This window comes from Protopterus annectens, chromosome 17.part0 (genome assembly GCF_019279795.1).
Source record: "Protopterus annectens isolate FY-2018-M chromosome 17.part0, PAN1.0, whole genome shotgun sequence".
Classification (NCBI taxonomy): domain Eukaryota; kingdom Metazoa; phylum Chordata; order Ceratodontiformes; family Protopteridae; genus Protopterus; species Protopterus annectens.
The window spans coordinates 428,628,925-428,655,929 of NC_056751.1; the positions used below are offsets into that span (position 1 = coordinate 428,628,925).

Consider the following 27,005-nt stretch of genomic DNA (forward strand, 5'->3'; position numbering starts at 1 on the left):
TGGCTCTACTTGACAGAGGCACCAGGAACCTAAAAGGTCGGGTGGCATGATGCCAGGGTAATCCTATGAGCTAGGCTTGTAAAGGCTCCAGGGCCATTAGCCTAGTACACACCTATGAACCTATGTATATAAGTAGAAGTGATCTTCAAAGTTATATAACTGTGCACAAAACACTGCAGTTGAAACAAAAGGGCTTGAACAAATATAAATTCATAGGCTGAATACCTTTACTGAAAATTATCACGGTAAAGTTACAAATGTACTAACTGAGGTTGTAGTATTAAATAATGTGACATAAAATGTGATTTTTAAATAATGCTCGATGAGGCTTTAGTGTTTTTCAGAAACTAATAAATATTTATACTTGGTTAGTAGATGTTATGGCAATCTATATACTGTAATGTACCTATTGTCAATGCATCATGCACTATTGTAGCAACCATTAGACTTCATATAAATGTTGCTGAATGCTAATACACCATGTAATTTGTCCTCAGATACACTGTGGGGTATGGCTAACCAGGAAGATACAAACTACAGTGACTACGAAGGTGGCCAGTTCACCTTGCTCCAGAATGTCCAGCTGTCTTGTATGCCAAATCTCTTCCCACCCTATATGCTGGACATGGTTAGCAATCCTGAGACACTGATGGCAACACAGTCTTTGAGCTTGGGATCTGAGGAAGACCTCAGTACACAGGTATGGTGCTTTATTTCAGTTTTACAGCTACACTTGTTTATACTTCTAGACTCAGTTTGATCAGGTTACAGTGTAATATATTTTCTGTCAGGCAAGGATGGATTAGTATGCAGCAAGACTATCTTAACAGAAAATTCAAGAGATGAAATTACTTTGTTACAAACTTAATAATGATATTCCCCAGTGAAGTCAAAATTTAAAACAAGAATTTAGAGTCATGGTCAGAAAAAGCATACGTTACATATTTTTTTCTGCATTTCCAATTCTAAACTCTTCTTGACAAAATAGAAGATCTGTGAAAAGGCTTAAATTATTGTGGGTTGTCAGAGTTAGGGAGAGGATTAGCACTCATTAATAAACATGGACAGGGGGATTTGCCTCCCCACATCACTAACCTGGCAACTGCCCCAACCCCAGCCCTACACCTTACGTTAGAAAACAACCTTTTCTGTAACATTACCATTGCACAAGACACTCAGACACACACCACACAGAATGCCACATATGCATAACACTAAATGTATCCCCTTCCCTGGCCCTTATTTTAGCCCTGAGCTGCAAACATTCCTACTTTATAATACTGAAACTTTTGGTATAGTTGAAACTTTCAGCATTAGGATCCAAATAACACACTTACCTTCTAGAATTGATCTTACTCCTTTTGAGATCTGCACCACTTAACATAATTGCACTAGATTAAAAGGGTACTCAACAAAATTTCAACTCACTGTGTTCTGTTAACAAACTGATAAACAGAGTTACAGTAATACACACACACACACACACACACACACACACACTCTCTCACACAGACACACACACACACACACACACACACACACACACACACACACACACACACACACACACACACACACACACCATGAATTTTCATCAAGTTATGAAATGCATGTATAACTCAATACCTGTTAGGCATACGTATGGTGGGAAATTTGGGGGTAACCACCTGTGGTGGATATGTTAGATAAAGATAAATAAACGTTATGATAGGAGGAGGAAATTACATGACTGATGTAAAAAAGTCTCCAACAGTCAGAAGATGAAACAGAAGTGTAGCTAGGGTAGGACAAAGGAGGCAGCCATTCCAGATGCAATGTGTTAGGGGATCGATTGGCAAATCTGTTTTTTTTTTTTTTTTTTAAGGTTTGTTTCTGCATTTAGACATGTGCAAAAGGAGAAAGTCTGGACATTAGGACCTGGTACTAAAAAGGAGCACCAGATCACAGACGTCAACTAAAATGGCCAACAAATGTACCTTGACAGAGGAATAATAAAGGCCAGATGATAGTAACTCACACAAGTAATCAAAAAACATAGGCAGCTGGCTTGAAGAGGGCTCTGGTTTTTGGACTGGTGCCAACAAAAAACTGTTTTTCACTTGTACGTGTATAATTTCCTAGTAGCAGTTTTCTTCACTTCCTTTAGTACTTGCTGCTCATCCTCAGAAAAAAAGGTGCATAAAAGTCATTAAAATTCTATCACCCAGACAATTAGCTGAAGATTTTTCAGGTCAGGCTGTATCAAACAGTCCATGTCTTGTATGAGCAAATCCAGTCTAGGGAAAGTATGTGCTAATTGCTCTTGGCCAGATTGAAAAGAAGAGAGAACCACTGTTGCCTGAAGCAAAAGGGAGTCATAACCAGTATCTCTGGGGAATCCGAGATCTTCAGACAAACCCTGGATATCTGTGGAAATACATACAGGAACATTCCTGCCCATGGGAATGAGAAGGACCTGTATACCAGGCCTGTTTGCAAGGCCTCCTTGAGTAGAATTTCTCTAGTTGTCTGTTCTGAAAGGAGAGAAACAAATCTCTGTGAGGTGTTCTCCACAGATGGATCAATTTTTGGAAGACCCCAGGATGAAGTTTCCATTCATAGAGGTCTGTCCTAGTCCTGCTGAGCTTGACTGCAATCAGGTTTTTCTACTACAGAATGTATGATGCCTGCAGGGTAAAACTGAAATGAGCTGCTATCTCCTAGGCTATCATAGCCAGTCTGCATAGAGGGTAGGCTTTTTATGTACCTCATCACTGCAGTGTTTTCTGTGCAGAGGTCCTTGGGATCAGACAAGATCAAAGGCTTTTAAAGCACTAATCATGGAGAAACTTTCTCTGAAGGGGTCCACAGAGCTTTTATCCCTTCGGAAACTGCACCCAGTGTTAAATATGATGCACTTGCTACAGACTGTAATGGGGTTGGAAGGAAGGATGGGAGACCTGGAACGCAAGGGATCTGGTCTATCCGCCAAGGAATCTCCCTTTTTGCAAACACCAGAAATGGGATCTGAAAGGATAACAGATTTAGATGCTGATTCCAGAATGATCTGAGGTACCACTGTATTTTCCTCATGTGAAGGCTGGCCAAGGGAAACATAAGAGTCATAGATGCCATGTATCTTAAAATTCTAAGAAATTCCCTTACAGATACATGCCTTTGATTAGAGAAACTTAGGAATAACTGCTGAAACATCTCTGCTTTGTCTGGAGAAAGAAGGGCTGCCAGGATAGAATCTAAAAGACATTCCATCAAAACAATTCTGTAAGAAGGATTGAGAGATTTTTGAAGGATGAGTTGAAATCCCAGAACAAGTACATGATTCTGGACAGTTGTAAAAACTCTTGACAACTGGAAAAAGAGTCTGCAAAGATAAGACAATAGTCTAAATGTGGAAAGATGTGAATGCCTTAAAGCCTGCAATAAATATTGACTGGAGCAAGACACTTTACAAATACCCTTGGTAGTGTGGAAAGTCCAAAATGTAAGACAGATAACTGGTCAGGGCTTTCCTTAGCAATTGCAGGGCCCAGTTTGGACCATTTTGGTGGGGTCCATCATTTAGTTAACACCACTTCTCCCTTTACTTGCTTAGGTATTGAACTTAAGGCTATCTCAGTTTAGGTATCAGAAATGTATGCTATTACATATGGATTACCCCATGGTCCAACATTACCTGTTGTTCCTGTCTTAGGGTCTGATTAACTAACTGAGGCATACTATTAGGGATCTGTTTTTGATGGGTCACTGAGGTCCTCTATCTATATAAAGTGTCAGCAGATGGGCACACCCTGGCTTAACAGCAAACATGGTCCCAAGCTCTGTCGTACTGCCTGCATCTCCTGAACCTGGGTGGATGATAGCTGTACACTTCCCCTTGTTCTCCTATTCTTTACGACTTTTCTGTCTCTCTCCTTTCTCGTCTTTACCTTACTTGACTCAGTCCTTATTCTCCTTCACATCCCATACCTAACATTATACTGCAAATACGTTTTGTCTGGTATTTTCTCCAGTGACGTTTTATACTATATTATGTTATGGCAGTGTACAGGGACTTTTCTTACCAGTTTTACTACTTACTCTACTGACTGAATTCTCTTGTCAAGGCTACTTATCAGTGTGCTCCTTTATGCTATGTGCGGCCATAATTCATACTTTTCTGAATGCTTACTCTTATTGTTTCTTTGGCTGTTTACCTCTGTGTTACTGTTTAAACACTTTCAATAAAGTGAGTCATTTTTCAGTTCTCATGCGACTTACATCTCATATTTCACTTCTCTGTGATTATTTTGCTCCCATCTGATGCTGCCATGCTGCTGAATTGATAATATTATGTCACAAGTCTTGGTGATCAGACTTTGCATCACATCACAATATCTGTATTTTTTCTGTGCTTGCTATTGTTTGTTCTCATGTTGTCAGAGAGTGGGTATTCCACAGTTATTTCTTGTATCTCTACTCATTAACAACTATTCACTAACTCCATATCAGAAAGAGAATCAAAAGAAAACATTCTTCAAAATAAGTGTTGTCTTATCTTCTGATACAGTAACTGATATGTTAATCACTCAGCAACAACTGTTGGGACAGTGACTACCTGACACAGTGAGCCATACAAGAGGCCTGAAGCTGCAGTTATTAATAATACTGACTTTGTAAGTACTATGGGAACAGAAGTAAAGTAGGAAAATCCCTTTCACTTTGCTGTAGTATCCCTTAGGCAAATCTCTGGGTCATATAAGGCAAACACTTTTTATAGCCTTGTGTGAGGCCTCCTGAGGATGCAAGGCCTATTGGGCAAAATTGATCCAATTGGCCTATGACTGGCCCTGTAACCAGTAATATAAACCAGACACAACAAACCTTAAAAAAATGCCCAAACTGCTTGCCAATGGGAATGTGATGATAGGCGTCTTTTAAATCTAGCTATACCATAAAAGCTAAAGAGGGTAGTGAAAGAAGGGACTGAAGGATAACACTTTGAAATTTGGAATCTTGATAAAAAGATTTAGAAAGAAAAAGTCCAGTACAGGCCTTCAGGGGTCTTCCTTTTTTGGTACCAGAAAAGTCCTTGAATAAAAGTCTTTGCTCAGGTGGCAGAGCGATACAGGTTCTATAACTCACTAGGTCTCTCTCAGCCCACCCTTCTTTGGTTTAAAAGCTATCTGTCCAAAATTTATCAGTCAATAAAATGGCAATACATGCTCTCTTACCTCCCAGTCACCACTGGTGTACCATAACCATAAGGCTGTATCCTTGGTCCTTTCTTCTTTAACATTTTCACCAACACCTGCTATACATCCACACAACAGGCCACCCTAATACAATATGCAGATGATTCCACCTCACGTGCACATCTCACAACATGGTACACCTCCAAACAATTAGTTAAGAAGCTTTAACAGACACTGAAACACAGATTTATAACTCACAACTTATGCTCAACCCAAAAAAGACCAAACTACTACTTTTTTCACCAAATCCCTCTTTCATGAAAAAACAAAACTTAATGTCCTCTCTCGATAATACAACCACTGAAGTCACTTCTTATAGCAAATTATTAGGGCTAGTAGTGGATGATAATCCTATATTTGACTTGCATATACAAAATTGCTTTAGAAAACTCAACAAAACTAGGGATGCTTTACAGATCCAAAACTTTCTCACCAATGCAATTAAAACTTCACTTTCCTCCTCCCCACGCTTCTTTATGGTGCTCCCATCCTTACTAACCTCCAAGCCTCACAAAAATTAAAACTTGAACAATGCTATAACAAAGTTGCTAAATCTGCATCAAATACCCCCTTCAGAACCCACCACTGTATAGCACAAAAAAGGCTAGATTTGTTAGAGCTGTCTCATCAACTAACATATACACAGCTTCTTACCACCTATAAAATTATCTAGCATCCATCTGCCTGTCCAGCACTAAAATACATTCTACATATCTATGTTCCCAGTCAGTCATTGCGATCCAATGACCAAAAACCCCTGTCTACAAACCTATCACATCTGATGGCATTGTCTGTACTCATACAAGGTTGTTATGGCCTGGAACTCTTTACATGTATCCATCAGGTCAATAACCTCCCTCCCATCTTTCAAAACCACTTTGAAAGACTTTCTAGCTAAAACCTGTCTCTGTTCTTGCTCAAAACCAGGATAAACTATATCCCTAAATGTGAATAAGTACCTTTTCATTCCTTATACCTCCTTACTCTCCCTTCTTCACTTACTTTCTTATGTCTATCAAATTCTCTTCCCTGACTTTCTCTCTAAATATACCATAAGCCTGTGCTTCCCTCACTTCATATTGCAATTCTTGTTTGTATTAGACTAACTAACTTTAATTTCTCTACAAAATGTCTAAAATTTCTATAAATATTAAACGATTGTCATATAACTTGTATTGATTCTTAATCAATGTTTTTATTTTCTATCTAATTTGTTATAATTATTTAAACTGCAAATGTTCTTTTATTTTTAAAGATTGTTAAATTATCATTCATAAAATATTTTGTAATAATTTGGAGCTTTTCTCCCCGGGTCTCCCCTGAAAATGAGCTTCTACCCAGTCAGACTTTCCCAGTAATCAAATGTCAGTCAATCAATCAATCAATAAATAAATAAAACTCCCTGGACCAGCATCTGGTGCATAATGGAGAGAAAGAGGAACATCATTCACTGAGAAAGGAAGAGTATACCTTGGGAAGGAGGAATGGATTCCAGCTTAATGAAGCGTAACCCTGCTGAATTGCATTCAGAGCCCATCTTTTTGTAACAATCTGGTGCCACAAAGGATGATGAAGACTCAGAAAGACAGAAAGGTTGCCAGAGTGGGAAGGGAAAGAGCTCTGACAAGCCCATTAGTCATGCTAATTTAGAGAACTATCCTTGATGTTATTGAAGCTTTTCTTTGTTTTGGAGGATTTTGCTTTTGCATTTTAAAATCGTGTTTGCCAGAAGCTTGCTGTCTAAATGGATTATTGAAAAAAGGGATTAAGACAGAAGAATTTTTTCATTCTTGTGAAAAAAGGAAAGGATGAAAATCTGTCACTCCTTGTATTAACTTTACCCTTTCATCACACTTTACTCTTTCATCACACTTCTTTAGCAGTTTATCTTCAGAAGGGCCAAACAGAGCCTCCTTATATAAGGGGGGATTTAACATTTAGTTTCAACATCTTCTTGAAGACTAAACAAAGACAACACAGTACTATTCTCAATACTGACCAGAAGGAGCAGCTCTTAGAGTCAGTAGTATCATAAGCACACGTTAAAAAGTGCTTAGTAACTTGGGAAATAAATGTAACAGAGACATTCAAAGATTTATTTTACCTCAGAAGAAGGAAGGACAACTATAGATTTCTCCACATTCTCCAAAGATAAAAGTAAAAACTATAGCATATGAGCTTAGTTTAAAATCCTGAAAGTCAGACTACTGGAGGAATACATTTGCATCTCCTGCTTATCCTTTGGTTTCCCATTCTCGTCAGAGGGAGTGGGGTTAGTAGCAATAAACTGTTTAGCAGAAGCAGTCTTGGACAGAGAAATCACAATTGGATCTGCTTTAGGATTTAAAAACAAATGACTGAGTCATAGGAACCCTATATATCCTGTCGGACTTCCTAGGAGCAGGAGGTTGACTACCACCTAACCTAGAAGCCACGAGAAAAGCATTCTCAAAAACAGACAACCCAGGAAGAATAGCTGTACAATTTAATACTTCCAGCTGTAACAAACAAATGATGTCCTTCAAGGATGCATCTGCAGTCTTTACAAATGGGTTGTCACACCATCGATCAGGCAGCGGCTTGGTCGGCCGGATTCCAAAGTCTGGGTCTGGCTTTGGCTGGTGTAAGCACTTCACCCGGGACGTCATTATGCAGTCGATGGTCGGGTGCTTAAAGGCATCAGCCGACACCATTTTCCTCAGTCTTTCTTGCTGCGTGGCGCCTCGAAGCAGAAGCTGTTCGCCAAGTGCCCGGTCCCGGTCAGATCCAGAGATTACTACTACCGAATAGGGGACTCTTTCTTGCCTCAGCCGATGTCAGAGAAAGTTAATAACTGTTTATCTTGTGGGAAACAAATACCTCATAAAGATTTCCACTCCTATTGCATGAACATTGTTTAGGCCCAGACCACGACGTAGCAGCTTGTCTAGTCTGTTAGCTTCTTTAACCGGACGGACGCTAGACGCCGCTCGGACTTTGCTGAGCAGATTTTCGGCTCCTGGATTTTTGCCTACATTATGCGTCGTCGGATCCTCCATTCATACGCAAAATTACCAAAAACTAAAGCCAAAGGACTGACACTGCAGAATCAGCGGCGATCGTTTCGCCTTGAAACGCGCAGTTAAGCAATCCACGAGTGTCTCGGGTTTTCGCTTCCGAAACCGTAGCATAGCGTGTTCTTTCTTCAGCCGATAACTTGCCTGCCTACCGAGGCCTCCTTCTAACCTGATAGAAGCGGGCTTCTGAAATCCAACCTTCTGTTTAGCGATTTCACAGGATTTATCAGACACCATTCCCCTAGAGATATTTCTACCCCTGCACATGGAGCTGCTAGGCCTCCTCCAGCTACATGTCTATTAAAGGCCTTGCCAGGGCTAAAGCAGCCAAAACATCAAAACCTGTGCCTGCCAAGCCCCCCCTCACAGGCCCAGCTTTCCAGCTCCCATATGCTTTCTTTGGCAGAGGATCTCATCTCTTTAATTCGTGGAGCCCAGCTCATCCAGACAGGGCTCTCCCTCCTCCAGAAAAGAGGCCTAGAGCAGTAGCCCCCTGAGGCCAGTAGCTACAGATGATTCCTCTGATGACTCAGAACATACAGACCCTCCTGAGGCTTCTTATTCTCCTTACTGAAGACTCTTGATGCTGAGGAGTCCATCCCTTCAGCCTCTCCTGAGTGAATTTTCCTTTGGGGAAACCTTGCATGCTAAGTGTGTGAACAATTTCGAAAGTGGCAGGGCCAAGATTTCTCAGACTCTAGAAAAAGTCTTTTAGGACCTTTCTACATTTGCCCACAACATAGGCCTTTAGCTATACCACCTGCAGTTCTACCTGTTGTTGATGATGCATTTAATGATGCTTGCACTGCTCCTGATACTTTACCTCCGGCTCACCTGCTAAGCCCGATAGGTACTACAGGCTCGGACACTCATCACCACTTATATAAGGCTCCTTTTGCAGATCTAGAGACTATCTCCCAGGGCCCTAAAGCTGTAGCAGCTACTTCTTCTAAAAACCCCTCCCCTCTGAAAGGAATCCAGGTCCAGAGAGATGGGGTAAAAAGTTTACACCTCTGCTACTTTGTCAGCCTAGAGCTTGAACTGCCAATTTCATATGATTCAATATCAAGAGTTTATGCTTGACCAGTTAATTAAAAAGCTGTCCTCTGAAGAATCTTTAGATAAAAAAGTATGTTCAAGAAATGTTACATAACATACAGCAGGTTAGTAACCATTCTTTAAAATGGTGGCTATGATGCACTGGAGGCTTCCTTTAAGATCACTGCCAATTTCATATTGACTAAGGCACAGAGCTTTTATCCCTTCGGAAACTGCACCCAGTGTTAAATCTGATGCACTTGCTACAGACTGTAATGGGGTTGGAAGGAAGGATGGGAGACCTGGAACGCAAGGGATCTGGTCTATCCACCAAGGAATCTCCCTTTTTGCAAACACCAGAAATGGGATCTGAAAGGATAACAGATTTAGATGCTGATTCCAGAATGATCTGAGGTACCACTGTATTTTCCTCATGTGAAGGTTGGCCAAGGGAAACATAAGTCATAGATGCCATGTATCTTAAAATTCTAAGAAATTCCCTTACAGATACATGCCTTTGATTAGAGAAACTTAGGAATAACTGATGAAACATCTCTGCTTTGTCTGGAGAAAGAAGGGCTGCCAGGATAGAATCTAAAAGACATTCCATCAAAACAATTCTGTAAGAAGGATTGAGAGATTTTTGAAGGATGAGTTGAAATCCCAGAACAAGTACATGATTCTGGACAGTTGTAAAAACTCTTGACAACTGGAAAAAGAGTCTGCAAAGATAAGACAATAGTCTAAATGTGGAAAGATGTGAATGCCTTAAAGCCTGCAATAAATATTGACTGGAGCAAGACACTTTACAAATACCCTTGGTAGTGTGGAAAGTCCAAAATGTAAGACAGATAACTGGTCAGGGCTTTCCTTAGCAATTGCAGGGCCCAGTTTGGACCATTTTGGTGGGGTCCATCATCTAGTTAACACCACTTCTCCCTTTACTTGCTTAGTTATTGAACTTAAGGCTATCTCAGTTTAGGTATCAGAAATGTATGCTATTACATATGGATTACCCCATGGTCCAACATTTCCTGTTGTTCCTGTCTTAGGGTCTGATTAACTAACTGAGGAATACTATTAGGGATCTGTTTTTGATGGGTCACTGAGGTCCTCTATCTATATAAAGTGTCAGCAGATGGGCACACCCTGGCTTAACAGCAAACATGGTTCCAAGCTCTGTAGTACTGCCTGCATCTCCTGAACCTGGGTGGGTGATAGCTGTACACTTCCCCTTGTTCTCCCATTCTTTACGACTTTTCTGTCTCTCTCCTTTCTCGTCTTTACCTTACTTGAGTCAGTCCTTATTCTCCTTCACATCCCATACCTAACATTATACTGCAAATACGTTTTGTCTGGTATTTTCTCCAGTGACATTTTATACTATATTATGTTATGGCAGTGTACAGGGACTTTTCTTACCTGTTTTACTACTTACTCTACTGACTGAATTCTCTTGTCAAGGCTACTTATCAGTGTGCTCCTTTATGCTATGTGTGGTCATAATTCATACTTTTCTGAATGCTTACTCTTATTGTTTCTTTGGCTGTTTACCTCTGTGTTACTGTTTTAACACTTTCAATAAAGTGAGTCATTTTTCAGTTCTCATGCGACTTACATCTCATATTTCACTTCTCTGTGATTATTTTGCTCCCATCTGATGCTGCCATACTGCTGAATTGATAATATTCTGTCACAAGTCTTGGTGATCAGACTTTGCATCACATCACAATATCTGTATTTTTTCTGTGCTTGCTATTGTTTGTTCTCATGTTGTCAGAGAGTGGGTATTCCACAGTTATTTCTTGTATCTTTACTCATTAACAACTATTCACTAACTCCATATCAGAAAGAGAATCAAAAGAAAACATTCTTCAAAATAAGTGTTGTCTTGTCTTCTGATACAGTAACTGATATGTTAATCACTCAGCAACAACTGTTGGGACAGTGACTACCTGACACAGTGAGCCATACAAGAGGCATGAAGCTGCAGTTATTAATAATACTGACTTTGTAAGTACTATGGGAACAGAAGTAAAGTAGGAAAATCCCTTTCACTTTGCTGTAGTGTCCCTTAGGCAAATCTCTGGGTCATATAAGGCAAACACTTTTTATAGCCTTGTGTGAGGCCTCCTGAGGATGCAAGGCCTATTGGGCAAAATTGATCCAATTGGCCTATGACTGGCCCTGCAACCAGTAATATAAACCAGACACAACAAACCTTAAAAAAATGCCCAAACTGCTTGCCAATGGGAATGTGATGATAGGCGTCTTTTAAATCTAGCTATACCATAAAAGCTAAAGAGGGTAGTGAAAGAAAGGACTGAAGGATAACACTTTGAAATTTGGAATCTTGATAAAAAGATTTAGAAAGAAAAAGTCCAGTACAGGCCTTCAGGGGTCTTTCTTTTTTGGTACCAGAAAAGTCTTTGAATAAAAGTCTTTGCTCAGGTGGCAGAGCGATACAGGTTCTATAACTCACTAGGTCTCTCTCAGCCCACCCTCCTTTGGCTTAAAAGCTATCTGTCCAAAATTTATCAGTCAATAAAATGGCAATACATGCTCTCTTACCTCCCAGTCACCACTGGTGTACCATAAGGCTGTATCCTTGGTCCTTTCTTCTTTAACATTTTCACCAACACCTGCTATACATCCATACAACAGGCCACCCTAATACAATACGCAGATGATTCCACCTCACGTGCACATCTGACAACATGGTACACCTCCAAACAATTAGTTAAGAAGCTTTAACAGACACTGAAACACAGACTTATAACTCACAACTTATGCTCACCCCAAAAAAGACCAAACTACTACTCTTTTCACCAAATCCCTCTTTCATGAAAAAACAAAACTTAAAGTCCTCTCTCGATAATACAACCACTGAAGTCACTTCTTATAGCAAATTATTAGGGCTAGTAGTGGATGATAATCCTATATTTGACTTGCATATACAAAATTGCTTTAGAAAAACTCAACAAAAACTAGGGATGCTTTACAGATCCAAAAACTTTCTCACCAATGCAATTAAAACTTCACTTTCCACTCCTCCCCACGCTTCTTTATGGTGCTCCCATCCTTACTAACCTCCAAGCCTCACAAAAATTAAAACTTGAACAATGCTATAACAAAGTTGCTAAATTTGCATCAAATACCCCCTTCAGAACCCACCACTGTATAGCACAAAAAAGGCTAGATTTGTTAGAGCTGTCTCATCAACTAACATATACACAGCTTCTTACCACCTATAAAATTATCCAGCATCCATCTGCCTGTCCAGCACTAAAATACATTCTACATATCTATGTTCCCAGTCAGTCATTGCGATCCAATGACCAAAAACCCCTGTCTACAAACCTATCACATCTGATGGCATTGTCTGTACTCATACAAGGTTGTTATGGCCTGGAACTCTTTACATGTATCCATCAGGTCAATAACCTCCCTCCCATCTTTCAAAACCACTTTGAAAGACTTTCTTGCTAAAATCTGTCTCTGTTCTTGCTCAAAATCAGGATAAACTATATCCCTAAATGTGAATAAGTACCTTTTCGTTCCTTATACCTCCTTACTCTCCCTTCTTCACTTACTTTCTTATGTCTATCAAATTCTCTTCCCTGACTTTCTCTCTAAATATACCATAAGCCTGTGCTTCCCTCACTTCATATTGCAATTCTTGTTTGTATTAGACTAACTAACTTTAATTTCTCTACAAAATGTCTAAAATTTCTATAAATATTAAATGATTGTCATATAACTTGTATTGATTCTTAATCAATGTTTTTATTTTCTATCTAATTTGTTATAATTATTTAAACTGCAAATGTTCTTTTATTTTTAAATATTGTTAAATTATCGTTCATAAAATATTTTGTAATAATTTGAAGCTTTTCTCCCCGGGTCTCCCCTGAAAATGAGCTTCTACCCAGTCAGACTTTCCCAGTAATCAAATGTCAGTCAATCAATCAATCAATAAATAAATAAAACTCCCTGGACCAGCATCTGGTGTATAATGGAGAGAAAGAGGAACATCGTTCACTGAGAAAGGAAGAGTATACCTTGGGAAGGAGGAATGGATTCCCATTGACGAGCGTAACCCTGCTGAATTGCATTCAGAGCCCATCTTTTTGTAACAATCTGGTGCCACAAAGGATGATGAAGACTCAGAAAGACAGAAAGGTTGCCAGAGTGGGAAGGGAAAGATCTCTGACAAGCCCATTAGTCATGCTAATTTAGAGAAATGTCCTTGATGTTATTGAAGCTTTTCCTTGTTTTGGAGGATTTTGCTTTTGCATTTTAAAATCGTGTTTGCCAGAAGCTTGCTGTCTAAACGGATTATTGAAAAAAGGGATTAAGACAGAGAAGAATTTTTTCATTCTTGTGAAAAAGGAAGGATGAAAATCTGTCACTCCTTGTATTAACTTTACCCTTTCATCACACTTTACTCTTTCATCACACTTCTTTAGCAGTTTATCTGCAGAAGGGCCAAACAGAGCCTCCTTATATAAGGGGGGATTTAACATTTAGTTTCAACATCTTCTTGAAGACTAAACAAAGACAACACAGTACTATTCTCAATACTGACCAGAAGGAGCAGCTCTTGAGGAGTCAGTAGTATCATAAGCACACGTTAAAAAGTGCTTAGTAACTTGGGAAATAAATGTAACAGAGACATTCAAAGATTTATTTTACCTCAGAAGAAGGAAGGACAACTATAGATTTCTCCACATTCTCCAAAGATAAAAGTAAAAACTATAGCATATGAGCTTAGTTTGAAATCCTGAAAGTCAGACTACTGGAGGAATACATTTGCATCTCCTGCTTATCCTTTGGTTTCCCATTCTTGTCAGAGGGAGTGGGGTTAGTAGCATTAAACTGTTTAGCAGAAGCAGTCTTGGACAGAGAAATCACAATTGGATCTGCTTTAGGATTTAAAAACAAATGACTGAGTCATAGGAACCCTATATATCCCATCGGACTTCCTAGGAGCAGGAGGTTGACTACCACCTAACCTAGAAGCCACGAGAAAAGCATTCTCAAAAACAGACAACCCAGGAAGAATAGCTGTACAATTTAATACTTCCAGCTGTAACAAACAAATGTTCTATGCTTTAGGAATTTAATTCTGCTTTCTTCATCTTAGATAAAATTTCTGAAAAGGATAAATCAGATAAAATCTCTGAAAAGGATACATATTCAAGAGGAAAATCTGAAACCACACTTTTCTCAGAATCAGAATGTTCATATTGTGAAGAAATTGTTGAGGTAGAACTCTCCCCTGTATATCTGAAATTCTGACTGAAAATCCATGTCCTAGCAAACCAGTATTTCTCTTGAGTAAACCTGCTCAACTGCTTATTGCCTCCTGCTCTTTTTTTCCAGAGCTCAGCAAAGCTTGGCATCCTACCTTTTGTTTCACAAGTATTTTACTTGTCTCCAGTGCCATTCAGGCAAAGCTATGTATTTTTGATTGCTAAGTTGCTCTTGTTTAAGTTACTCTGCATGATAAGTACTTTTTCTGCTTTTATTTGTGCAATAACCATGGCCTAAAGCTCAATACCAAAAAATGCATTGTAGTACCTTTTGGGAAGTTGGCCACCCCAGGCAGCTGCATCATCAATAAAACTACCCCAAACTTTGACTCACTAGGCAGGTATCTGGGAAGTTATGTAGATAGTAACCTAGCCTTTGAACAACATGTGTCCAAGATAGTATGAAAATCCTTCTATGTTGCTCAACTTATAAGTAAGGGCATGACATTTAGGTCCAGAGAGATCATCGTTCCACTGCACTTGGCCCTCATCAGACCCATCACAGAGTATATTGGCCGCTTAGGTATGTACCTGCCCTGACACATGCAGCAAGTGGAACATCCACAAAGGTTCCTTACAAAATGAATATAGGGAATAAACATAATGTCCTACGCTGATTGCTTCAAAGGCGTGTCTCATACAGACTTCTGAGAGGTGATCTTTGTCTGGTGTACAAGACATTCATGGATCCTGTTTTGATGAACCTTTTGCACATAAACAAATTAAACACTGTCAGAACTACTAGATTAAAATACCTAAATGTTGCTTGTGGCATAAAGAGGATATGTTGGAGAGACAGATATTTTTCTCAGAGAATTCCCATTCTCTGAAACAGGCTTCTCATCCATTTGGAGCAGAGTTCTTCCCTAACTCTATTTAAGTGTATCTAGACCAATGCATGGGTAATTAGAAATTAACCCCTGGTCTGGCACCTATGTCCATGATAGACAGTGGCAGTCAATTAATCACCCCCTACATAAATCAAATTTGAGGGTTACAGCTGGGTTGCATGGCTTGTCTTATAAGGGCCGTAGATGTTTTTAGCCTAGTATACATCTATGAACATATAAGGAAGAGGGAGAACTAGTTACCTTTTCTACCAAGAGAAAACAGAAGGTAAGGAAAAAATATCAATAAGTTCCCTGTACATGGAAATAGTGCGAAGATATTAGAAGTTTTTTCACTATGTTCCCCTTCCCTGGACAACTCCTTGGAAAAAGACAGACTCTCATCAGGCATATTAGTCCCGGCAAGAGGTTCCTTGTCTCAGCTAAGTGAAGATCCTTCACCTGCCCCTTCCCCTGAAGCTGACAAGAGTGGTTCTCTTTTGCCCACCAACAGCATCCCTGCAGCTCAGAGAATGCACCTATGCCCTGGTCTTTGGTGGCTCCATATGCTACATCAAGAGGACTGGGAGAAAAAGATGAGTGGTCTGAGGAACAACAAGCAGCTATTAAGTCACTCAACAGTGGCTGAGATTGAACAGGAGCCAGCCTGACACACAAAAAATCCCTGGCAACATTGTTCTTCCTCTCGGTCAGAAGAAAGTATAATCATGGAGACTGGATGTTGCTCCTTTGGTAAGATAAGAAACAGACCTCAAAAGTGGATAGCAGAGCCTGAATGAGTCAGTAAAGTAAAGAACAAGTGGTTCTGAGAACCATGATCCCCCACTAGCATAGTATCCTGTCCCCAGTACACAAATACACAAAACCTAAATAACAATCCTGTCAAAAAATATATTTTTTCCATAAAGTATTCACATAAGCATTTTCCAAAGAAATGCAAGGACAATCCAAAAAACAATGATCCCCAGCTAAACCATATATTTTACTCAGAAAAATAGAAATTTGTGGAAGATTTTCCCCAACAGGAGACTTATCTATCCAGCTTTAAAGGATCTCTAAGTAACGAACAGTTTTAAGGGGCCCACCAAAGGAACACTCTTTGGAGCAGAAAAGTTATGAAGCTTTTTGCCCTCCAGTTGCCCTTATGTGGAGCTCTGCTCAAGCTCCTGACAGCTGGAGTGCATGTAAAGCACCCTTTAACTTTGTAAACTGGCAGGTCACAAGGGATAGAACTTATTTACTAAGGCTAGTGCATCAGTGATCTATGCTCTGAACATTTTTGGGTACAAAACAGTGGTGGCAGCAGCAGCATCAGAATGTTCAGGTGTGTCTTCAAGGGAAAAGATTCCAGAAAAAATTAAGCAATGCCTTCAGTCTACGGGACTGTCACCAGACCACATGCTGACTGCTGCATGCACTTCTGGACAAAGGCATATGCTGTGGGAAGAATTCAAAGAAAAGTGACCCAAAAGACCCATGGGATGGAGGGGAAGGAATATGGTATGTACCTCTCAAGACACCTGCAACAACTGGAAAGGCTGCAGAAACACCTCACTAAAAGAATCACAGGCCTAAAGCAGATGCCCTATGCTGACCACCTTAAACAACTCCAGCTATACTCTGTCGCATATCATCTGCTCAGAGGAGATCTCTGCTTAACATACAAGGCCATGTCAAACCCAGAGCTATTGTACATGCTACACTTAAAGAAATCCCAATCCCTCAGAGCCACACACTCCAGGGATCTAAACCTTGTTATCACAATAAACAAAGCATGGTGGAGGGATAGGTTCCTGACCCAGAGACTCCCCAGACTCTGGAATAGACTACCCATACATGTCAAGCAGAGTGCCTCTTTGGACGTCTTCAAAAGAAACCTTGACGATTGGATGGGAGAAAGGAAATTCACCTCAGGGATCACGTCAGTCGCCCTGCTAGGCAGGGGTCCAGAAAGTAAATAGTGTGGGAAGAAATAGCCAAGGAATTATTACGGCTAGGCTTGTATAGGCCCAGGGGCCGATAGCCTAGTACCAACCTATGAACCTATAATATGACAAAAGGGCAGAGGAGTTACAAATCAGTAGCTTAGCTAGGGCAGGAGGATTGGGAACTACCCCAGGTGCAAAGTGTTGGGGGAGGGTGCGATCATTCACAGAGAGGATTATAGACCTATGGAATGGACCATGACAATGGTTTCTGGAGAGGAAATCCACAGAACATTCAACAGGGCATGTGTTAAGTGGAAAAGGGAAAAGGGGAAGGTGGGAATGTAGAGGAGGTAGACTGTTCCATCAAGCCAATGTAATGTGTGTGTGTGTGTGTGTGTGTGTGTGTGTGTGTGTGTGTGTGTGTGTGTGTGTGTGTGTGTGTGTGTGTGTGTGTCTAAACACATACATACATACATATATGCATGGGTCTATGTTACATAATCGAACCGCACTTTGCTGAAACTCTTTTCATAGAGACAGAAAGAGCAAATGTTCAATAAAGAGAATGTTCAAATCAGGGAAAAATACCACAGAGAAGGAAGCTCTTGGCCACATTACAAACTCCACACATACCCCAGTATGGCAAACCCACCCAGGTGGGGGGCTATGCCCCCAAACACCCAATGAAGGTGGCTGCCCCCTTACTATTTATATACCAACTCTGAAAACACACTATAGTGGGGAAAAAAGGCAGTTTTCTAACATTGGCCATCTGCTTCCTTTCCCTTGAAATTTTTTGCTGACGTGAACATTTGCTTTATTGAACATTCGCTCTTTTTGTCTTTATGAAAAGAGGGTTGGCGAAGTGTGGGCAAATTATTGTGAAGTAGACCCATATATATATATATATATATATATATATATATATATATATATATATATATATATATATATATATATCCACTTTCCACGGTGGTGCAGCGTGGCATTTGAAAGACATGCGTGGATGGGCGTGCCTTCGTTGAAGGTTGGGTGTTGAGCTGGCACCTCGGCACTGTAAAAATCTACTGCCAATCATTAGTGGACCGGAGTTCCGCTGTGGTGACCCCTAATTGGGAAAAGCCAAAAGAAGAACAAACAACATATATATATATATATATATATATATATATATATATATATATATATATATATACACACACACACACACACACACACACACATACTTGTATATATACGCACACACACACACACACACACACACACACACACACACACACACACACACACACACACATAGATGCAGATATGTAGATATATGTATGTTAGTATTTAATGTATATCTATTTATTTATCATTTCTTAATCAGGATAGAGTGCAGGACCATGTGAGCCATTTCATATTCAGTAAACAGAATACAAAGTCACAGCATGCAGTCCAGAATCACAAACAGTAGTATACATTGCAGTTCCAGAGACCTGGCATCCCCATAAAATGTTTAGGTTTTTAAGATATAACAAGTTGATTAAAATGCAAGTGCATGTTGAGGACAGATGTGAATATGTTTCTATTATTATAATTTATGTTCTCACAAAACATGAAGTAGCAAGTCTCATTGTGCAGAACTAAAGGCACACAGCAGCAGGTATGAACCTGATGATTTTCAGAAATGATGAAAGAGTAAGCTCTAAGACTAGAATAAATATTTTCATTGTTTATTAAAACAAATATAAGCATGCTATACTACCAGAGCAAGTGAAGTGTGACCAATGCTTGTAGTGCATGCCAGAGGTTTGGATTGCACAATGAACCTTAGAAAAGAGTGACTTAATTGGACAGAGGGACTATGGAATGCAATTAGCTCTTTGGGGAGGGTAAAGCCATGCACTCACACATCCAGCTGGGTCAGTATGATGCCAAAGTAGTACCATGAAAGATTGTGGTAGGTGTTTGTTGTGTTTGATGGTTGCATGCTTAAGGTATATTGAATCCAAGAATGCACAAATATTTGCTGGGGAGCTCCAGAAATCCTTGGGTCTGAAAACACTTTAATAATTATATTCAGTTACCATTTCAGCATGTCACTGAGTAGCAGGTACCAGCCTCACCTTTGACACCAAGCTGCACATATGCTCATAGCCTGCAGAACTCCCAAATGATGAAAGTCTGTCATTTGATGCCACAACCTCACCAGAATTCTTGCAAACATTCTTGATTACAGACTCATGAGAACGGGCTTGTATACCTAGAAAAATAATACTGAAATGTTACAAGAAAGTTAGTTATATCTAAAGGGAGGAAGCAAGGGCAGATTTATAACAGCAGGCCATGTTTTAAAATAGTAAAATCAAATAATGAGGCTGTCCTGAAATGAGTCTTTCAGACTCATGTACTGCAGAACAAGGAATGGATACAGAGTGAGATTTCATCTGAGGTGCATACTAGGGTACAGAGTTTTAGACAGGGAAAGAACAGTACCAAATATTACAGTAACTGTTCACCTAGACTAACCATGTGAATCTTAAAAATGGTCATATTTCAAAAGGATTGGGCAAAATCTTATCGTTTGGAAGATAATTAAGATATCAGAAACATTGTCAAATAAAGTACAAGGCAGAGACTGCAGGATAGTACCATTAAATGGTTTAGCTGATATTATTTTTATTTAGTTAAATGTTCCACACTGCAAAACATAACTGCATTGTAAGTTATGGTTACGTATGTTAAATATGCATTTACAAAGTCATTTCATTGTATGTTAAACAATTTGTATAGATATCATTAAAATGTTTCTTTACTTTTCTTCTCTCATGAAAAAAACTTAGTCTGATATAGTCTACTGTCACAAGATGTGCCTATCTTTAGATGTGACCTGAGAGAAGATAAAACTGTAGAGGGCTAGAAATGGCAAAGGCATATGCACAACTAAATTTAGCAAAGTGAAACTTAAAGAAAGAATACAAAACAAGTTACTGGAATCTACAACAGAAAAAAGACAGAGAGAGGAGTGTGCAAAGGAATTGAAAGAAATAATGCAGAGAAATCAACAGAAGATGTAGAAATAATGAAATAATGAGGAAAAATAAAGAAAATATTATGAAAGATGGCCATTAAGGGAAATAAGGAATAACCAGCTGTCAGTCTGCTTGTCTGTCTACTTGTCTTTCTGTCAGTTAATACATGACAGAAGAGCCAAGATAAAATGCAGAATATATATATATATATATATATATATATATATATATATATATATATATATATGTGTGTGTATACACATACACACACTACAGTATGTATGATTGAAATATTATCTATAATACATGTACAACCAAGCATATTATTCTATAATTTTCCTGAGTGGAAATGATAAAATGCTGAAGGTCATCTTGGCTATCGCATGGTTTCATGATGATCAGCTCATTGAGAATTGCTTGATCATGCTGTACTGAAAACAAGTGATTGCACACAACCACTGTGCACTGTATGAGGTGCTTTCTCCCTTCAGTGTAGTGCAACTCTGGAATTTGCGTACATACATTTGGGTGTAGGCCATGTTTGCCATTTTAATGTGCATCTTTATATAGAATTTCCATTACCTTATAAGTGCATGTATATGTTTAGATTTATCTAGTTTAATTCATATTATTCCTGTGTAGATGATACCTGTTAGTCAGTCTTAGGTATGACCCAGCAGTTAGTCAAAGGGTTAAGGCTATGAACTGTTAAGCTGCTTTCTAAGGTATGGGGTTTGATTTTTGTCAGCCGTTGTCTGCATACTTTAACCAGACAGTGCTCTGGAACAATTTGGCAACTGGGCTAGGCTTGTCAATGGACGGTCAACTGGATTTACAAGCTTAGTAACTACTACTTATTAAGAGCTTACCAAATATCAATCTCCACCCACTCCAAGTGTGAGAAAAATTTAAGCTAGCTAACAATGCCATCTAGTGTTCAGCTGTAAAACACTGTAGGAGACAAAATAATGAAGCCAAGATTTAGTCACACACTGTCATTTACTTACTATCCTGACAGAAATTAAGGATTCCTATTAGTCTGAAAATGAAGTAACTGTAAAAATTCAGTGTACCCTAACAAAGAGACATGCATGTTGTAAAAACAGTTTTTGTACAGGAAAATTCCACTGAGTAAAAATCTCTACTTATACAAGACATGGAGTCGGAAACAGATATTACAAAGGACGCAGAAAACAGACTGAAAGAATATAATGCATTTTAGACAAAATATATATTTAGATGGGCAGGTATACAGAAACATCATGTTAAATAATTAATAATAGTAAAGAAATAAAGTATATAAGCAAGCATTAAAATTATTAAAAAAGCAAGCATAAGATGTGCAAGAATGAAGAATAGCCCTCTTAGCATTCACTTGTAGTTCAGATATACTGAAAATGCACAATGTAGAGAATGTAGAGAATGCTGAAGAAGGAATGGTCAGGACTTACAAACCAGGATGAGAAAGGAAGGTGGTGAATGAAATGCAATAAATGGAAAGAAATGAATCAAAATCAGGAAAGACCAATAGCTTTCTGACCTAATACCCTGCTTGATTAATTATGGAACTTCTTTTATCCTGAAATGACTCTGACTTAAAGAAAGCAAGGCTTTCAAGGTGTTGACAGAGGCTGTCACTTAAACCCAATAAAGACTAACTTTGCAGGCAATGGTTGTTGTGTTGAGCTGTAACAGAGGTGACAGAAGCCTACATCTCTAGCAGTATTAGACAGTGTATGATAGTTTCCTGGGTTTCTGTTCTCAGAATGAAGCATATAAGCCTGATTCAGTATACCAGCCTGGCAGCCAATGCATGGAAACTTTTATTTAAACTGTTTTCTGACAGGTAAAAATCATTTCAAAGGTGTATTTTTCCTATTCCTACTAAGTTTCTTTATTTTCTTACTTAATGCTCAAAGCAAGACAATGAAGGGTTATAATCTAGGCTCAGGGTATTCTAGAGTAGCGGAACCCAAGGTAGCTATCCTGTTCTTTATTCAGCTGGTCCATTAGGATAGTTTTTGTGAATCAGGTTGCAATTAAGACTGAAAGACTAAAATGGAAATGTGACAAAATATGTTTAATGGAATATCTTTAATGGAAATTGTCATTAGAGAGACAATCCTGACTGCAGTGTAGATTTTGTTGACACTCATTCTGATTTTAGTGGTAGACTGCCCTTCTGCAAAAGAGGTCTTAGATAGATTCCCACATGCTGGAAATGCACTTGTATATATCAATTTCCAAACCTGTGCTACAACAGCCTCATAGTTTAGGTTCAGAAAGATGAAGTACAGATACTGTCACCCAAGTCCAAATCCCAGCATCCCCTTCTTATACTTGAAGTGATTGATAGTCCCTGTGTATGTTATTCTGTCTTCACTGGTGTGTACTTTTCTTATTTGGACTTGGAGAATACCTATACAACAGTTTAAATGGAGATATTTGTATTAAGAAACTAATCATGTTTATTAAACAGTTTAGTGAAAACTTATTTGATGGCAGTTTATTCTCATTTCACTTTTGAGATCAATTCATTAATAAATCTTTACTAGTGTACAGAATAATGGTTTAGGCTTACAGTGGTTCACTTTTGTATCTTCAAAAATCTTTTTAAAAGGACACCACAAAACATGGTTGTTGTGGGTATCAGATTGTTTCATTTTTGGATCTGTTCATTTGTTTTCTGTGATAGGTGTGTCTTTTCAGTAATTCTATGGACATGTTTATACAGCACATGTTCACACACACACACACACACACACACACACACACACACACACACACACACACACACACACACAAACACCAACATACAGTGAAGGGTGACAAAGTAATACTCATTTTATCTCGTCTGTGGACTTTTGATTCCTTAGATTTACCAGCAGTACCCACAGTTCCAACCACCATGTGACATCCCAAGCCCAACTCAGTCTGAGGAAGATGATTACAATCACCTGGACAGTCCTGCTCTTGAGGTGTCTGACAGTGAATCTGATGAGAATATGCCACCCAGAGACTCTCCTAGCTATGATGGAGGTTAGTGATTGTTTTGTGTACTTTATTATAAAACAAGTTATTTTTAACAGCACCGCTCCTTTATTTACTTGTGTTTTACTAAGTGGATGAGCACACTATACAGGGGGTCTGTATTTGCAGTGTGATGCATTAGCAAGCTGTTATTCACTTTATACACAGACACAAAAGGAACACATTTAATTTGTCTCCACGTTATCATTTTAAATGCCCCATACTTCTGAAGGAAGTAAACTACAGGATTCCAGATGGCATAAAAACTATCTGCATGGTGGATGAAGAGACTTAAATTCATTCTGAGACCCTTTTCAAATCTTCTTTTTAACTTCAGGTTCATTTTAAGATTTAGTGTTTTTATCTGAATGTTCATTATTACTTTTGATGTCATAATAGGTGACTCTACTAGTGTCACAGTGTGACAGCTTTACTCTGGTTTTACTCTCATTTAGAGGTTCTTTACTTAGCATTCCCTCACACTGGTAAGTTGGCTTATTGTTATGACTTTGTGGTTCTAAATGCCATAACACAGCAGGCTGAACTTATGGTTCACCATAACTCAGAGGCCAGATATATAGGTATTGCAGGATCTTTGTGAAAGTTGGATGAGTGTTTAATCTGGATTTTTCCCTTTTCCCACTGTTGGGCAACTATGGAGTCAGTATATTTAGTTTGGTGCATGGTAAGGGTACAGGGCAAGACTCCATTAATTACTTACCTTTGAAGTTGAGTTATCGGGGTAATGTGTTCTTGATTGTTTGTGACTAAACAATTTTTTTTGTGCGATTTGCATTGATCATTCGTAGGAAAAGTTTGTGAGGGCAATATTAATGCAGTACTGTAGCTTAAAGGGCTCCTTTATACTTTGAATATAGAAGACCCCATCTTGGGTATCAGGATACCTTAAGAAGCCCCCTGTAATCAATTTCAGTTACGTAATAAAGGCTCTCATGCATGCTCAACATGCTGTATTACTGAAGTGGAGGTCAGTAAATATTCAAGAAATATTCTGGGTGGATGAGTTGATGGCTTCAAACTTTATGGTGCAAGATAAATGTTGATACTATTTAAATTTTATGACAAATTAAGAAGGCTACTTTCATGAAAAAGTATAGTATCTATCTTTCTACTCAGAAAATTGTCGAAGGTTTCAAAAGTTAAGTGCTGACAGGGTAACCATTTGAAATGTTGGGACCCATTACACTGAGTCACGAAACACAGCGGCTGAATGACTGAAAGATCAGACTTGCATATACTATACTATACTATACTATACTAAGTCTGAGATGCCATTTCTTGGAATATTCCCTTTCCCTCAGATATGGCAATCTGTGAGTATTAAAGAAAAGAGTGATTTTTGAGATTTGCTCTTCTCCAGGTTTTCGGTCTTTTTTTTTCAGCTTTTAGGCATTTGGCATTTCAAGTTCTGATATTTCAATAGGGGGCTGAGAAGAGGGGAAGGAGAGATTGAGGCATTCTTCATTTTGTTAAGAAAATAAAGGAACTTTGAACCTGCATTATATGAATAGCCCTCACTCATATTTATAAAAAGACAGTTCAGAATATGTAAAAGTTAACTATTTTTTATCTGTTTGGAGTATATTGATTATGTTTTATTGAATGGATGCAATCATTGTCACTGGTAGTTTATCAGGAAAATTACATAAAAATAATTAAAAAACAGAAGCAAGAAAGCACATTTTGTGGATAAAGAACAAGAGGCTATGAAGTCATCAAATAACCACCTTTGCTCCGGCCACTGGGAGACAAAAAGCATAAGTATGATGACCACTAGAATGTGTGGACTGTGTTAATTCCCGTAGTCTTTGTGGCAGCACTGCCATGAGTAGGACACTACATGAACTACAGAATGATGCATGCTGGATACTGGGTAGGTGCTGTGAACAGCATTGTTATCAGACATGAAAGAGTACAGTTTAAGTGAGTTCATGATATGCCCTTAATTAAGAATGGTGTCCTTTATACCAGAACATTAAAACTCCATGTATACATGGATAAATTAAGCAGCATAGAAAAAAAAATCACTTTGCTTTCACAATGGTATGAATGTCACACAGAACATGTAAAAATATTTAGCTGCTGGTATTTTTCTTTCAATTTTTGGCTCTTATCTCCACCACTGCAAGTATACCTGAAAGTACTATTATTTTTTTGTATTTTTTTTTCTGAGCAATTACTTGCACCACTTCATCATTTTCTTTCTAACTTCTCACTTGTCCATTCACAAAAGGAAAATTGAGGGAAATGGGGGAAACAAAGAATGGCCAAGGAAGCATTTATTTATTGAAGCATGTCAGTGAGAAGTGCTTATTGTCAGCCATACCTCTCAACTAGAGAATTTCTCAGAATGTACAGATGTTTTCTTGTATTTTTGGTCTGTTTTTCATAAAATTTGTGTTTTTCGGGCAAATTATTGACAAATGAAGCCACTAAATAATGAAAGACATTTGGGATTCAGGCTTCATATCATTCAGAAAATGGATTCTAATGCAAAACGTGTTAGTCTAATAACTTTCTAACTTTATAATAGCAATATTTAAAATCTGTCCCAGATTTTGGACCTTTGCCCTCCCCCCCGGCTTTGTTCAGATTTCTTACAGTAAGTGGTACCCTGTCAGAACAGCAAGCATACAGTTATGCTCTGTGTATGTCCTATCATGCTGTTGTTTGTGTGACTACCAAGTTTCTGCCTATCCCTCTTAACATTATTGTAATGTACACATTGTGATACGTACCCAAGCCACTGCTAGGGGAAACTCATATTTTCACCCCAGAAAGGCCAGACAGTATCAGCAATTTGATCCACCCCCACCCAGCTGGCTCCTCCAGTGACTGAACCTTGGTCTTAAGGGACACAGTCAGATCTCCACATCCCTGCACCACCAAGCTGACCTCAGTTTTTAATGATTGCTTATAGAGCTGTAATAGTGCAGCCTGTGACACTGAGTACTTTACAAGCAAGTATCTGCAGAGAAATGGTATAGTAAAAGAGCATGCAGCATGCAATACAGTTCTCTGCTGATAAATAGTTATAGCAACTAAGTAACAATAAAGCCAATGTGGAATATGACACAGTTTTGCTGCATTATTCTGTCCAGTGATTTGGCTATGGTACATGATGTTCTGTCATGTGAATTTATGACTGATAGAACTGAGGATTACTGGATGATATTTTGGTTACAGTACTTATGTTGCTAAATGTTGCATTGATTTCTGTCATATAGTTCTGTAGGTCCTTACTATAAAATTCTAAGCAGAATGTTACAGTGCAGTATAATACAGAGTCTATGGTGTATTATTAAATGACAGCACTACAATTTTATATAAGGAGTTGTAATAACTTAGGTATAAAATAGACTGACTTACAGTAGTTTATGGGCATTACAAGGCTGTGCTGTAATAAATACTGACAATTTATTTGCAATGCTAAAATGTTTTAGTAAACTAACAGCATTAACTTACAGCATGCAATGTAACAACAGATAAGGTGATGCTATTCAATGCTATGTACAAGCCTATAG

At 38.7% G+C, this 27,005-nt stretch overlaps 1 protein-coding gene across 4 annotated transcripts in view; it reads left to right on the forward strand.

Moving 5' to 3' along the window:
- The window catches only part of SPIB (Spi-B transcription factor), a 122,443-nt gene that overhangs the window by 93,947 nt on the left and 1,491 nt on the right, over positions 1–27,005 (forward strand). For all 4 annotated transcript variants that reach the window (XM_044059385.1, XM_044059386.1, XM_044059387.1 and 1 more), the window contains 2 exons: positions 498–700; positions 23,307–23,469. In XM_044059385.1, coding sequence (XP_043915320.1) covers positions 498–700; positions 23,307–23,469 — 366 coding nt within the window. The remainder of the gene's footprint in view (positions 1–497; positions 701–23,306; positions 23,470–27,005) is intronic.